The 15,135-nt window shown below is 39.2% G+C and overlaps 6 protein-coding genes across 6 annotated transcripts; 2 read left to right on the top strand and 4 right to left on the bottom strand.

Moving 5' to 3' along the window:
* Positions 1-359: 359 nt before the first annotated feature.
* Positions 360-1,552, bottom strand: LOC105167250 (putative germin-like protein 2-1). Its single transcript, XM_011086882.3, has 2 exons — positions 1,166-1,552; positions 360-1,028 (listed from the first exon to the last, which is right to left on the bottom strand). The coding sequence occupies exons 1-2, from the start codon at positions 1,272-1,274 to the stop codon at positions 493-495; spliced, it is 645 nt and encodes a 214-aa protein (XP_011085184.1). The 5' UTR covers positions 1,275-1,552; the 3' UTR covers positions 360-492.
* A 707-nt stretch (positions 1,553-2,259) lies between these two features.
* Positions 2,260-3,810, top strand: LOC105167249 (putative germin-like protein 2-1). The gene is made up of 2 exons (XM_011086881.3): positions 2,260-2,418; positions 2,558-3,810. Exons 1-2 carry the CDS (start codon positions 2,307-2,309, stop codon positions 3,091-3,093), a joined length of 648 nt encoding a protein of 215 aa, XP_011085183.1. The 5' UTR covers positions 2,260-2,306; the 3' UTR covers positions 3,094-3,810.
* Positions 3,811-4,405: 595 nt separating this feature from the next.
* On the bottom strand, positions 4,406-6,972 carry LOC105167248 (tubulin beta-1 chain). Its single transcript, XM_011086880.3, has 3 exons — positions 6,413-6,972; positions 5,409-5,678; positions 4,406-5,313 (listed from the first exon to the last, which is right to left on the bottom strand). Exons 1-3 carry the CDS (start codon positions 6,804-6,806, stop codon positions 4,643-4,645), a joined length of 1,335 nt encoding a protein of 444 aa, XP_011085182.2. The 5' UTR covers positions 6,807-6,972; the 3' UTR covers positions 4,406-4,642.
* Positions 6,973-8,189: 1,217 nt separating this feature from the next.
* LOC105167247 (dihydroceramide fatty acyl 2-hydroxylase FAH2) lies at positions 8,190-10,068 on the top strand. Its single transcript, XM_011086879.3, has 7 exons — positions 8,190-8,363; positions 8,521-8,579; positions 8,699-8,791; positions 8,876-9,072; positions 9,153-9,258; positions 9,344-9,490; positions 9,559-10,068. Exons 2-7 carry the CDS (start codon positions 8,529-8,531, stop codon positions 9,682-9,684), a joined length of 720 nt encoding a protein of 239 aa, XP_011085181.1. The 5' UTR covers positions 8,190-8,363; positions 8,521-8,528; the 3' UTR covers positions 9,685-10,068.
* A 133-nt stretch (positions 10,069-10,201) lies between these two features.
* LOC105167538 (berberine bridge enzyme-like 23) lies at positions 10,202-12,158 on the bottom strand. The gene has a single exon (XM_020695826.2). It carries the CDS (start codon positions 12,065-12,067, stop codon positions 10,340-10,342), a length of 1,728 nt encoding a protein of 575 aa, XP_020551485.2. The 5' UTR covers positions 12,068-12,158; the 3' UTR covers positions 10,202-10,339.
* A 421-nt stretch (positions 12,159-12,579) lies between these two features.
* On the bottom strand, positions 12,580-14,838 carry LOC105167246 (monolignol oxidoreductase AtBBE-like 13). Its single transcript, XM_011086877.3, has one exon. It carries the CDS (start codon positions 14,444-14,446, stop codon positions 12,818-12,820), a length of 1,629 nt encoding a protein of 542 aa, XP_011085179.1. The 5' UTR covers positions 14,447-14,838; the 3' UTR covers positions 12,580-12,817.
* Between the last annotated feature and the right edge of the window lie 297 nt (positions 14,839-15,135).

The raw sequence follows: 15,135 nt of genomic DNA, 5'->3' as shown, positions 1-15,135 counted from the left end.
AATTGTACTATATTCATATTATGTACAGTCTTTTTAAGTCTTATTACAAATTTTGTAATCTCTAATTTATTCTTGTGGCCATAAATTTTAATTATTAAATAAATTTGTAATCTTTCAGAATAATTATGATGATATTGACATTGTAAATTTGTTTTTATCAGAAATCAAAATATGAGATAGATTGGTTGGGTTGTTTTGGAATTAATATAATTGAGTTTTAAAAATGTATGACGAGGAGCCATAAACACACGCAATAACACACTAGGGGACATGATTACAAGGTTACCTAATTGAACAATTAATTTTTGAAAATCAGTCAAAGCATGGGGAAAAAATACATCACCAATATTCATTCCGGATTGAAAAACAGAAATAACAGTATAATTGCAAAGAATTCAAATAAACAAACAGCCAGTGGAAAAAAATTACAAGTGCTAATTCCTATGATCATAAATTCCGTTGCACGAGAAGTTTAATGATGAGGCTGGCCGTCTAAAACTTGGACTGTATCCAATCAATGGTCTTAGTATCTGTCTGGAATGACTTAGCAAGAAGGTCATTGGCAATGGCTGGGTTCGACCCGAAAACTGCATTTGAAATAGTAATCACACCAGGGTTTTGGCTGCTTAGAGCTGCAATGGCAACTGCATTTCCATATCCAGCATTCCTTTGGAAATGGACAAGATTCACAGGGAAAACAAAGACATCTCCCTTTTGAAGTAGTTTTGTAATGAGACGGTTGTCAGGGTTTGAAGTCACGAATCCTACTTCCAGGCTACCTTCAACCACTGTCAAGATTTCAGTTGCTCGAGGGTGCGTGTGGGGAGGGTTAACTCCCCACGGAGCAAAGTCTATACGTGCCATGGAAATCCCTAGAGTGTTGAGCCCTGGAATTTGGGCCACATTAACTGGAGTCACTTTGGATCCGACGGGATTTGAGGTGTTACCCGGCAAGTGAAGGCCGCTGAAGAAGAAATCAGTTGCTTGTGCGAGCTTGGGATCCTTGCATGCAAAGCCATTAACTTGCACTGAAAGATTAGGTCAGACAGATTAGATGGATAATTAAGGATCTTATCATACATGATAGGTGTTAGATATTCACATCCTAAAACTTTTTCATCATTAACTTCAAGGAATGAAAAAATCATTGTCGCCATAATCATACCAGGGCCATTGGGATCAGCAACACAGAAATCTTGAAGAGGACTTGGGTCAGATGCTAAAGCAATTGAACAAATTGAAATCAGGACCAAGAAAAGTAAATGGGATGCCATGGGGGTCTCCTCCTTGTTTCGTTTTGTAGTGGCTAAAAATGAAATTACTAGAGAGCTCAAGTACTTTGTGATCGAGGTGGGAAATATTCCCACCGGAAAGCTGGATTTATACAGAACGGGAACTAGCCAGGTTTGAATGTGATGAGAAGCCTGCTGAGTACTTTTGCCGTCTGCCCATTACAAAATTAGATAAACAATAATCGTGTGGAAAAGGTAAAGACGACGGCCTTCCATATATTAATTAGATAAATCAACTAATTTGTTTGCTCATCGAAGAAATTGGAGATAAATTAGCTGGGTAGGACAAATCATCGTATCCATTCAATGAGAACTAATACCAAATCTATAATTGAAAAATTAAAGGGTCGGCTTGAAAGTATTTATTTGGAGGCCAGTGCATTACAAGAATGGAGATGGATTAGGATCAAGTTAACCCCAAAACAAGTTATGGTGAATGCGGCTGAATGGTTGATCAAAGGTTCATCCACGATATATATATATAATTAATTAATTCAGAGTGATTAAAGAACAGAGTTCTTATGTTAATTCATCCCAAGAAGTTATTCATTTGACTAGCACAAAGTTGAAAAAATGAAAGTTTTACCACATGTAGAACTAGTTTTTAGTTGGGTTTGAAAACAATTATATTTTCACAATTCTTGAACAGGCTGCCAAACTTTAAAAAACATTAGCCTGTCATATGTATCTGGATAAACGAGAAGTTCTGTCAAAGATACTATAATCTGGCAGCAAACAGACAATGATCAGTTCAACAGGATACATGGGGCTGTGCATGGTATTTAATTTTAATTTCTTGACCCCGTCAATGCGATCTACATCATAAACAATGCATTAATATTCATAGGGAGCTAGGACGGCATTTACTCAGCAACGACTGCCACTAATTTCTCGTATTCCAATTCTATAAAACCCTCTGTCCATGCAACTCAGGAAATGAAGCATACATAACAATAGGTTATTCAGAACCGTCTCTAGCTAGCTTCAATATAATTATCTTTAGAAAGAAAACAAATGGCCTCCCCTTTTCTTGTGCTTGGATTCCTTATTGCAACTTGTTTAGTTGCTTTGGCATCTGACCACAGCCCACTTCAAGATCTCTGTGTTGCTGATCTCAAAGGCCCTCGTACGAATATAACTAGCCATTATTACTAGCTCTATAAGTTCCATATATATTAATTTGGCGTTTAATCATTTTATTACTTGGCTACATTCAATTACTTATTTAGTTTTAACCTTTTTTTTCCTTTTTCTGCATGGTCTAGTTCTTGTGAATGGCTTCGCATGCAAGGGTGCCAAGATGGCACAAGCAACTGATTTCTTCTTCAGTGGTCTTCACATGCCTGGAAACACTTCGAATCCGGTGGGATCAAAGGTGACTCCAGTAAATGTGGTCCAAATTCCAGGGCTCAACACTCTAGGAATTTCCATGGCACGTATAGACTTTGCTCCGTGGGGAGTTAACCCTCCCCACACGCACCCTCGAGCAACTGAAATCTTGACAGTGATTGAAGGTAGCCTGGAAGTAGGATTCGTGACTTCAAACCCTGATAACCGTCTCATTACAAAACTACTTCAAAAGGGAGATGTCTTTGTTTTCCCTGTGAATCTTGTCCATTTCCAAAGGAATACTGGACATGGAAATGCAGTTGCCATTGCAGCTCTGAGCAGCCAAAATCCTGGTGTGATTACGATTTCAAATGCAGTATTCGGGTCGAACCCAGCTATTGCCAATGACCTTCTTGCTAAGTCATTCCAGACAGATACTAAGACCGTCAATTGGATACAGTCCAAGTTTTAGAGGGTCAGCTTCAATTTTTCTTGCAAAATGATGTTCGGCTTTCATTATGGCCCGATGGCAGAAAGTTTCTTTTGTAGCGTCTTTGGGTTCTTTCATATTGTTGTTTAATGTTGATTTGAGTAATTTATGGCTTGTTCATTACTCTCGAATATTTTTATGGATCAAACTTGTCGTATTTGGGGCTACGTTAACGGTTATTATCAGTTGAGAGATTGGGCTTTGCATAAGTACATATTATTTGTTTTGCTATTTACTAATTACAAGATAAATGGGACTTAGTGTGGCACAGCTGGACTCCTCCAAAGGTACGAATGTTCATATGGAGAGCTTGCCAAGAAGCCATACCAACGCAGTCCAACTTAGCCAGGCGGATAGGAGTATCGGGAGAGGGCTGTGTTGTGTGGTGTGGAGAATGAAACAACCATGCATCTACTGTTACAATGTTCATTTGCTAGACAGGTTTGGGCGTTGACACTCCTCCCTTGGAGAATCATATCATCACATTCAGTTGGCCTTAAGGAATGGATTTGGTCTACTTATGCAGCACCTGATGTAGTGAAGGGAGATCAATTCCTCGCATTGTGCCGGGCTCTGTGGCAACACCGAAACCAAGTCTTAATGGAGGGGAAGGATACAGCAGCATTACAGTTAGTCAGAAGTATTGTGCGGTATCAAGAGGAATATGTTGCTGCTTTAGATGCTGTTAAGCTTAAGCATTTTGATATTGTGAATAGATAGAGTGCTGGTAGGACTGTTATTTTAACTCTGTACTTATTCCTTTTATTTATCAATATAATTCATCGTTTTCCTAAAAAAAAGATATATATATATATTTCATGGGAGGTTTCTTTAAATAAGTTATTTTTCGCAAGGTAGAATGAAAATGTTTCGAAAATATGAACTAGTTTTTGCAAACGTACAAATACTACAGCACCTTAGCTTGTTATTTTCACAATTAGAGAGATTTCTCACATGTGCATTTTAATTTAGTTTACAACCCAGGTAAAATTTACTTTTAAGAGCTCTATGCCCGTATCTTCCTCTCAGAACTAACAACCACCTTCAGAATTATAATGTCCATCTATCTAAAAGTTGGAGCTAGCTAGCACTCATCCTTTGCTGGCATGGCCGAAAAACCTTAAAATATGTCTAAGTTAAAATCCGTGGACCACAGCGTGGGCAACTTTGTTGTAGATAAAAAAAGCAAACAGAATGCACCAATCCATAAATGCAATTATTTTAGAGAAATCTTTTAACATGAACATATAAAGAATGAAATAATATAACATTCCTTCTCATGAACATCAGAAAGTAAAAGATAATAATCACATCATATATCCAAGACTAACATCTAACATCACAACACAATCACGAGACACACAATGAGGAACCATTTTCTTACACCCCACATCACAAACACAACAAACCACAGACCGAAGCATACATATTGACTACCTTAACTCTCGATTTTAAGAAACAGCAATCACCCACTAAAAGATAACCAACAGACCGTGAGATTTGGACAAATCAAAGAGAATTCCGAACCCTTTCAAGCACCAATATCCTCGTCTTCCTCCTCATACTCCTCATCATCGGCAGTAGCATCCTGGTATTGCTGATACTCAGCCACAAGATCGTTCATGTTGCTCTCGGCCTCTGTGAACTCCATTTCATCCATTCCTTCACCAGTGTACCAATGCAAGAAAGCTTTGCGCCTGAACATTGCAGTGAATTGCTCACTAACACGCCTGAACATCTCTTGAATTGAAGTTGAGTTGCCGATGAAAGTAGATGCCATTTTCAGGCCCTTGGGTGGAATGTCACAAACACTGGACTTAACATTGTTTGGAATCCACTCCACGAAGTAGGATGAATTCTTATTCTGGACATTGATCATCTGTTCATCAACTTCTTTGGTGCTCATCTTGCCACGGAACATAGCTGAGGCAGTCAAGTAGCGTCCGTGGCGTGGGTCCGCAGCACACATCATGTTCTTGGCATCCCACATCTGCTGAGTCAGTTCAGGTACTGTAAGAGCCCGGTATTGCTGGGAGCCTCTGGAAGTCAAGGGTGCGAACCCAACCATGAAGAAATGAAGACGTGGGAATGGGATAAGATTCACTGCGAGTTTCCTGAGGTCAGAATTCAACTGTCCAGGGAACCGGAGACAGCATGTGACACCACTCATGGTGGCAGAGATCAGGTGGTTGAGATCACCAACTGAAATACAATAGCGAAGATTAATTGCATTACATACAATGCATTCATATCACATTTAATTATAAACATAAAATGTAAAAAGGAAATGGACTTACAGGTCGGAGTCGCAAGCTTGAGCGTACGGAAGCAAATATCATAGAGAGCCTCATTATCCAATACCATGCATTCATCCGCATTCTCAACTAGTTGATGGACAGACAGGGTAGCATTGTATGGCTCGACAACAGTGTCAGATACCTTTGGAGACGGAAAGACTGAAAATGTCAACATCATGCGGTCAGGATACTCCTCCCTGATCTTGGAAATGAGAAGGGTTCCCATACCAGATCCAGTTCCTCCACCCAAAGAATGACAGACTTGAAATCCTGTATATAAGGTACGATCAAATTACAAAAATCTGGCAGAAGAAGAGCATTGTCTGGAGCACTTATCTAAGCTTTTTCTACAATTGTGATGCATTTGCCTTTAACTTCTATTTGGCTGCCAAACATGACTCACGTGTAATCATTCAAGATAAGAAAAGTGAAGACTATGATATATTAGACTTTATGAAAAGCTAGAAAAAATACAAGTGGAAACAAAATACTGATGCTGAATGGTTACAGTAGTGATCAAAGCGATATGCTTATGTTAACTTCTGGCTTGTTTCGGAAAATGCTTACAGTAAATCACAAGTGCAATTCTGGATCTCAACGTGTGGAAAACTTAGACCAACAAATTTACAATCAAGTTAAAGAAGCAACTGCAGAACATCAAACAGAATGAAATAAAAAATTGTGAGTCAGGGAATAATCGGATCCACACCAAATTGATCAACAGTAAACACGATTCAGACATAAATTGTTTAGCAAACAGCGCAAACAACGGCGAAACACGTAAATTACGAAATTACACACATCAATCGCAAACAGTGGAAGAGCAACTGCGAACAAAACTCAAAAGCATACATGTCCCCCCCAAAAGATTAAAAATAATACGGCGAACCAATCAAAATCAACAATATGCCCGCATAAAATGCATTCTGCTTTACTATCTAGTCACGAATCTAATAAAACAAAAACGAGACCAACAATGAGTGGAATCAGAGGAGGAAATTAACCTTGCAAGCAGTCGCAGTTCTCGGCCTCCTTGCGTACAACATCAAGCACGGAGTCAATCAATTCCGCACCCTCGGTGTAATGGCCCTTGGCCCAATTATTGCCGGCACCAGACTGACCGAAGACAAAGTTATCGGGCCTGAAGATCTGACCAAAGGGGCCGGATCTAACGGAGTCCATGGTTCCGGGCTCGAGGTCCATGAGGACAGCTCGTGGGACGTACCTCCCGCCGCTGGCTTCATTGTAGTAAACGTTGATGCGCTCGAGCTGAAGCTCAGAATCGCCGCTGTACTTGCCGGTATGGTCGATGCCATGCTCGTCGCAGATGACCTCCCAGAATTTGGCGCCGATCTGATTGCCGCATTGGCCTCCTTGAATATGAAGGATTTCTCTCATATTTCCTTGTGGGTATGGTAGACACTGTTGTGGTGGTGAATATATGTGTGGTCCTGGAGTGGAGGAGAGGAAATGAAGGGCGGAGGAGGAGGAGGAGGAGGAGGAGAGAGGGGACAGGGGGATTTTATACAGGGAAGGTATGTGATGGGGTGTATTGAGGCTGGGATTTGCCTGGATTTTCGGAAATACCATGAGATTTTCGCGGCCATTTTTGTTTGTCTTGCGTTGCACTTGCGCCCCTTGAGCTTTGTGTCGTACTTGAGAGTATCAACGCTTGTATTTTATTTAGGGGTAACTAGGTAAATTCATTTACATATATATGCATTTGCGAGAAATATCAAAATTATCTATAAGCACAATTTTTATTTTCTAAAAAAATTACACATACATTCTAAAAAACATAAATAAAATATGAGAATTACTCGTATTTTTCTTTTTTTGTTTGTGTTGAAAATATAAGTATGCAAAACATACAAGAAATAAATAAAATAATATATTGAAGGATATAAATATTATTTATTACTATGTATTAACATATATACATACATACACATATACGGATGATGATGATGATGATGATGATGGTTTTCAGTTTTCTTCTCCACAGGGCGGACACAAATTTGAAGGGACAAGTGAGTGAGTGAGTGACCCCTCTTTCATATTAAATAAAATAGATAGATACTCTTGTCTTATATCTATTATATATGTTAATATTTAACTCAAGATATTATACCAAAACATATAAAAATTATTCAATGATGAGAATAATAAAATGGTGGAATATGAAAGGGAGAGTGTGGTTCTTGGAAATTGGAGTTGGGCAGACATATATGGCAGTTGGAGAAGAAAGCATTGAAAGATGAGGTGCATGACATGGGTTATCTTATTATGATTATATCTATATTATATAAAAGAAAAGTTTTTTTTTTTTTTTTTTTTGAGAAATGACAATTATGACATTACAGCATCAATTTTATTATTATGTCGATAATACTCTTAAATTATTTTTTTTTTGTTGCTTTCTTTCTTTTATAGAAATATAATATATAATTTTTTATTCATAATATATTTTAAAATATAAAATATTATTTGTTATATACACGTCGGGACAACTAATTATATTATATTGGGATCAATAATTTTAGAATGGTGTGAGGCTAAGGCTGAGGGCAGGAGCATGAGTACGAGTAGGTGTGCATAATATTATTTATTAGTGGTAACAAAGTGCACAAGTCTGGTGCCAATACATATAACAAACGGAACGGAAGAATGTGTTCCTTTTATTGTTGTTAGGCTACCCCTGTTTCTCGCTATGTTTTCTCTTTTCCCCCTCAACCTTAAAACTTATCCACCCTTATAAGTAGGAACCCCATTTTCATCATCCCACAACCAAAAATTGTCTCCTTTTCTTTTGTAATAAATCATCATCATTATCATTATCATCATCATCTGCTGCTGCTATCTCATTTTCCTCATATCAATATTAATAATAAAGAGAGAATTAGTAGGCAAAGGAGGCAATCCAAACCAGCAATTAATATTTGTCCTCATCTGCTGGTACCTACCTACACTTCTTCTCATTTCCCCCTTATCCTATTACCTACTACACACACACACACACACATATATATATATATATTTGTGTCAAATGGAAAATTAAGACGTACTTGCATGTAGCAATGTTGGTCTGATGATCCCTCCATCCATCCTGTAGGTGCCAAGATGGTCAATCAGGGTTTTTCCGTGGATTTAAACAAACCACTTGTCTTCCAGGTCATGAATAATTCAGATTGGAATTGCATCAATCATCCATCATCCATGTTGGGCGCGTGTGTGTGTACATGTTATTATTAAATTTTAGTTTCACGAGTTTTAATTCCGACATGCTGCAGGTTGGCCATCTTGGAGAAGCTTATGAGGAATGGGTTCATCAACCTATTATCACCAAACATACCCCGCGCTTTTTCGCAAATGGCCTTATGGAGGTATCATTATACAAAATATGCAAAACACTGTCTTTTGTATTCCAAACTGCTGTGCTGATGATGTTCATTATAATGATACAACAGTTCTTTACACGCACACCTTGGTGGGCTGTTCCTCTCATCTGGCTACCCGTTGTCTGCTGCTTCGTCTTATCTTCTATAAACACCGGCACTCCTCTTCATTTTGTAGCAGCAACAACGGCAGCCGGTGTCTTTGGATGGACATTGATGGAGTACACTTTGCATCGCTTTGTTTTCCACATCCAAACAAACACCTATCTGTACGTCTTCTCACTTCTATAATTATGATCAATCATCCTCCCTCCCTCTGGACTGAAATTTTGGAAAAAATGAAATGCAGGGGAAACACACTCCACTATCTCCTTCATGGCTGCCATCACAAGCACCCAATGGACGGTCTCCGCCTTGTTTTCCCTCCAGCTGCAACAGCAATTGTGCTCATGGCTGTATGTCAAAAATTCAATGAATTAATTCTGGATGGATCCGCGCGTAGTTTATTGACTCTGTACATGCATGTCTGATTGATTTCAGTTGTGGAATTTGATCAAGCTTTTACTACCTGCATCTTATGCCCCTGCTGTGACTGGAGGTATCTTGCTGGGATATGTGATGTATGATTGCACTCATTACCATCTGCACCATGCAAAACCAAATGGAGGTTTACATTATCAACTCAAGGTAACAACTAACTCTCTATATAAACTATGTTTTTGTGCGTGCTTGCTAATTATGAATTTGGTGTGTAGAGATTCCACATGAACCATCACTTCAGAAATCAGGACAAGGGATTTGGAATCACTACAACTTTCTGGGACAGGTTATTTGGAACACTTCCTCCGCCAACGTCTACCAAGAAAGTGACGACTGATTAAGGAGAGTCGACATGAGATTAGTGTAAATTAGTTTTTTTCCTCTGGCGAAAAATGAAGTACTGTTTGGTGGATTTTAGCATATATACCATTATCCTCCCTCTATGATGTATATGTTTCTGGTTTTTCAGCTGTCACATTGTAGAGGAGTCTTACTCTCACTCTCACCTAGAGCGTCCAGTTGTGATGATTTGTCTTTGATCACTGTTTATGAGACAATTTGTTCATACCCAAAGTTTTGTCAACTACTCTATAATGATTACAAACTTATTGTGGTACTTCGGTTTTACTATTATGTATATATTATCAAGTAGTTGATATATGAGTGTTTACAAAAAAGTATTAACATAATTATTACTGTTTACAGTCTGGACTCCTCTGTTAGAACCTCATCAAACTGTTGAGATGTTAGCAACAAGTAACTGTGTACTCATGCAAGTTTCGGTTTTGTTTGAATTCATTTGTTTATTTTTTCTTATCCTTAATATTTTGAAGGTTTGCCGATGCCTATATCTATATCTATCTTTATAAAATATACTTGTATTTTTATTTTATGATACAAAATACAAAATATCTCTCTCTGTCTTTGTCTACCAAAACCAAAGAATCATCAGAAAAGAATTTCTGCCAAACATTCTTTGGGGATTGTCAAATCTAATCAAGAGAGCAGAGGAATACTCTGTTCATTTCTGAAGAAATTCCCTGGATCAGCCCGCATCTTCACTCCTGCCAATCTCTTGAAGTTTCCCTTGAAATATTTTCTTCCCCAAATTATAGCTTCTGAGTAGCTGCTATTGGGCTGCTGGTTCATCCCTATATCAAGATCTCTATAATTTATGTAGGCAGCTCGTGGGGAACGAGACACGTATGGTTTCATGTATTTGTACAGCATTTTGATCCAGTTGATGTGTTTCTCGGCTTCGGCATTCCCATCCACACTCCACTTCACCAAGTACTGTATGTTAAACAGATTCCCTTTTCTGTGGGGGAAAGGGAGCTCGTATTCTGATATCTTTTCCATCTTTCCTCCGAAAGGGTCCATTATCACAAATGCTATCTCTTCTTGCACAAGTGCTTCCCTAATGCCTTCTAAAGCACTTTCTGGAATCGCTTTCCCTGCGAAATCTGTTTTTGCCTTGAAATAGCTCTTGTATTGGACTATTCTATCCAGCAAAGCTTCCATTTTCTCATCTCTTTCAAATCCGGCGAAGTACATTACAGACTCTATCCAACTCATTTCGGTACAGTTTTCTTCCAGCAAGCCTAATTCTGGGAAGCTCTTTCTCATCACTGGTACCAGTTCATTTACGGGCCCAAGAAATAGTGAGTTAAACAAGACCTCAACTGTTTTCTGCGTCGCTTTGGTAGTTCCATCCGGATGCTGAATGACAATTCTGATGAATAGATCTTCCGGCAGCTTATCTGCTACATGTTGCCATTTATCCACAAGTTGTATGCCTTCTTGGTCTAGATTCTTGTGAATAGTAAAAACGGTCACAACAGGTGGAACTCGAACCAGCTTGATCTTCCAGGCTATTATGATTCCAAAGCTGCCTCCTCCACCTCCTCTAATAGCCCAGAACAAGTCTTCTCCCATTGATTCTCGATTGAGTATGTCTCCATTCGCATCCATGAAATAAGCATCAATGATGTTATCTGCAGCTAGGCCATGCTTTCTGAGTAACGTCCCAAATCCTCCTCCACTGAAGTGCCCTCCAACGCCTACACTCGGGCATATCCCTGCAGGGAAACCATGAACTCTGCTCTTCTCCGCAATGCTATAATATAGTTCACCAAGTGTTGCCCCTGACTGAACCCATGCTGTTTCTTCCTCCAAATTAACGCTGATGGAACAGAGATTGATGAGATCAATCATCACAAATGGGGTTTTGCAGAGGTAAGAGAGGCCTTCGTAGTCGTGACCCCCGCTCTTGACTCTGATTTGCAAATTCTGCTTTCGGGAACAAATGATGGCCACTCGGATTTCATCAGCACTGTACGGTGTGATGATGTATCGAGGTTTAAGGGACGATGAGTTTAACCATCTGGGATTTTGTTGAGCAGACTGCAGTAGATTGAAATATGATGTGGAGCCTGGAGTGTGGAGGTACTTAAAGGATTTAAGGTATCCTGCAGAAGAATGGATGGACATGCAACGAACAAAATTTTCATGATTTGCACTACAAAATTTAAGTGAAATGAAAAGGAAAAGTAGGAGATGCAGAGCATGAGAGGTCATTTTGCAGATCATCAAGCAGAGAAGTGTAAGGGTGAGGTTTGTTCTCTCAAACAACGCGCATTGTATTTTCACTTTGAATGATGATTCCAAAGTCCTCATAAAATCTTTAAAAAGATTGATGGAAACTGTAGTCTGTCTTTCATGCATATTATTAGTCAATAGTCATATTAGTCGGCTGTTGCTCCTTACCAGATATTATTTTACAAAGGCATCTTGCTCAGCTATCAACCCCCTACAGTTGTCTGCAATGAACTTGTCAAACTTGAGAAGTTTCTCAGTGCTTGTAGCTTTTGGATTGTCCTCATTCATTGATTCTTCCGTCACCCTCATCGGATGTATACCAATTTAATCCTTTGGTAAGGCAATTATCTGTGCATTTAGGTACTGAGGTCATTACTGTTCACTTGGGCCTTTTGAGACTAAATAATCGACATTATCAGTCATTCAAGAAGCTTCTCTTCGAAAAAGACTTCAACTAACAAACTAGGTAATGAATTCAACTAACAAACTAGGTAATGAATTCAACTTCGAATAGTGGGCTGACGTATTTTTAAATTCCAAAGAGGACGCCTGTCAAATTTGCCGAATAAGTGAAATCCTTGACCAAAAATCGATGAAAGACAGAGTATGACATAGTTTGACTTGAGAGGCACGAGATATCCCGAAAGCATAAAATGTTGCTCCGGAGGGGCTTCTCAAATATGACTCCCCCTTGATTTTTATCTTTATTGGAAAAGCAAGAGCATAAAGAGTTTGATATGGCAGTTAGATTACAGTGCGAGATTATCAAAATAGTAAATATTACAAACGAAATGACAAACAGAACTATGAGGGGCAACCTTATAGAGCATGCTAATAACAATCTTATGAACTCTCATGTAGCCATCCGACCATGTCTCAGTGGAACGTACTCTTCTCTCTTCCCTCATTCATCAAGGGAAGAGTTGGGATACTCTGTTCATGTCTGAAGAAATTATCGGGATCAACTTTGGTCTTCACTTTGACTAGCCTTATAAAGTTGTCTTTGAAATATTTGGTACCCCACAAACTTGCCTCTATAAAACTGGAGCCATTTTTGTTCATTCCCAGATCAAGATCCCGGTAGTTCACGTAGGCTTCTCTTGGGAGCATGGAAGCATATGCAGCCATGTAATTGTACAGCCTCCTAATCCAGTCCATGTGCTTGGCCTCGGATTCTGGTTTGTCATCGTTCCAAAGGGTTAGGTATTGTATTTTAAATATGACACCTTTCCTGTGAGGAAAAGGAGTTTCAGATTCCGAAATTTTACTCATCATTCCACCGTAAGGATTAAATATCACCAACGGTGAATCTTCTTCCATAAGCCTTTTCCAAAGACCTTCAAGCCCGTCCTCCGGTATGGGCTTTCTAACAAAGTCCGATTTGGCTTTGAAGTAGTTCTTGAATAAAGACTTCCCCTGGAGCAAAACTTCAGGTGGCGTTTTCGATGGGTAACCAGCAATATAGAGCACCGACTCAATCCAGCTCATTTCGATGCAATCCTTTCGCGTCAATCCCAATTCAGGGAAGCTCACTTCCATCACATCCAATAGTCTATCTATTCTGCCGAGAAACAAAGCATTATAAGAAGTTTGCACGGTTCTCTCACCTTTTTTGGCACCGTTCACTACTTGTATGATGACTCTGATGAAGAGATCTTCATCAAGCTTATCAGCAACTTGTTGCCATTTGTAGAGAATCTTGGTCGCACCTTCTTCCAGGGTCTTTGGAACTGTGAAAACTGTGACAGTTGCCGGAACAGGAACCAATCTTACTTTCCACGCAAGTATAATCCCAAAGCTAGCCCCTCCACCACCCCTAATAGCCCAGAAGAGATCTTCTCCCATGGACTCCCTATCAAGAATCCTGCCACTGGCATCAACTATTCTTGCATCAATCACATTATCGGCTCCAAGCCCATATTTCCTCATCATGGTGCCATAGGCTCCTCCAGTTATATGCCCTCCAATTCCCAAGCTGGTGCATAGACCGGCAGGAAAGCCATGAGTTTTGCTTTTCTGTGAAATCCTGTAATAAAGTTCACCAACCGTTGCACCGGCCTGAACCCATGCGCTGCTATCCTGCATATCTACGCTGACGGAGCGAAGTTTTGAAAGGTCCAATATGATGAATGGTTCTTCCATTTCAGATATGTAAGAGAGGCCTTCATAATCATGACCTCCGCTTCGTAATCTGAGCTGGATGCCTAATTCATTGGCGCAAATTACAGCAGCTTGGACATGGTTTTCAACTAATGGTGTGAAGATGAGCTGAGGCTTAGGCACAGAAGAACCCAGGCATCTGAGGTTTTGTGCAGAAGATTGGAGAATGGAATTAAAGGAAGCATTGTTAGGGGTACAAAAAGCTGTGGAAAAAGGAATGGAGAGCTCGGAGTTGAGCATAATGCACTGGTAGAATTTTTCATGAATTGGCTGTGAAGCGGCTAAGGAAGCTAATACAAGAATTATGCTGAAAGTAAGAGGGAGAGAAGTTGAGGATGGCATCATAATTATAATTTGACGAGATGATGATATTGTTTGTTGTGTGTTATGAGGAGGGAGGCAAGGAAGAGTGTGGTCTCCTATTTATGCATTTGATGGTCTGGTTGTGTATGAGTTGAGATGAGCTAATGCCAACGTCAAAAGCTCAAGAATAGAATAATTGGTAAGTAGGTATCTCGAAATGATGAGTTTAGAAAATGGATAAGCTTGCTTTAGGAATTTCCAAGATTTTGACTGCAAGTCTTGGTTGGTTTTTTTATGTCTTTGAGAGCACATTTCTTGCCTTCTAATGGCCAGTTTATGCCCAAATTGTTGCTTAAAGGATATCTCTTATCTTTAAGTGGCGAAAATAGCACGTAACATTCTAGTCTAAAAGAGTAGGAAGCGTTTAACAAGACGAGAAAATTATACAAATCTACATTGATTGACTGCTAAAAATGCAAGCAACCCAATTAAATTTGTGGTGCTCCCACCCTCTGCTTTATTCTTTATAAGCAAAGAGAAATCGCTTAAATCCAATTTATTCTCATTAAGATTGTGCATCTGATTTTACATACAATGTTATCTTTGCTGCTAATAAGTTGTCAATTCTAGCTAAAAACAGCGTCGGTAATTCTGTTGTAGTTAAAAACGCAACTTAAATAAGGGTACGTAGGTAGATACTAACATATGTGAAAGTGATGCAAGAATTGGGT

Source organism: Sesamum indicum, linkage group LG8, assembly GCF_026168435.1.
Source record: "Sesamum indicum cultivar Baizhima isolate 11 linkage group LG8, ASM2616843v1, whole genome shotgun sequence".
NCBI lineage: Eukaryota > Viridiplantae > Streptophyta > Magnoliopsida > Lamiales > Pedaliaceae > Sesamum > Sesamum indicum.
This window is presented reverse-complemented; position numbering and strand designations above follow the sequence as displayed.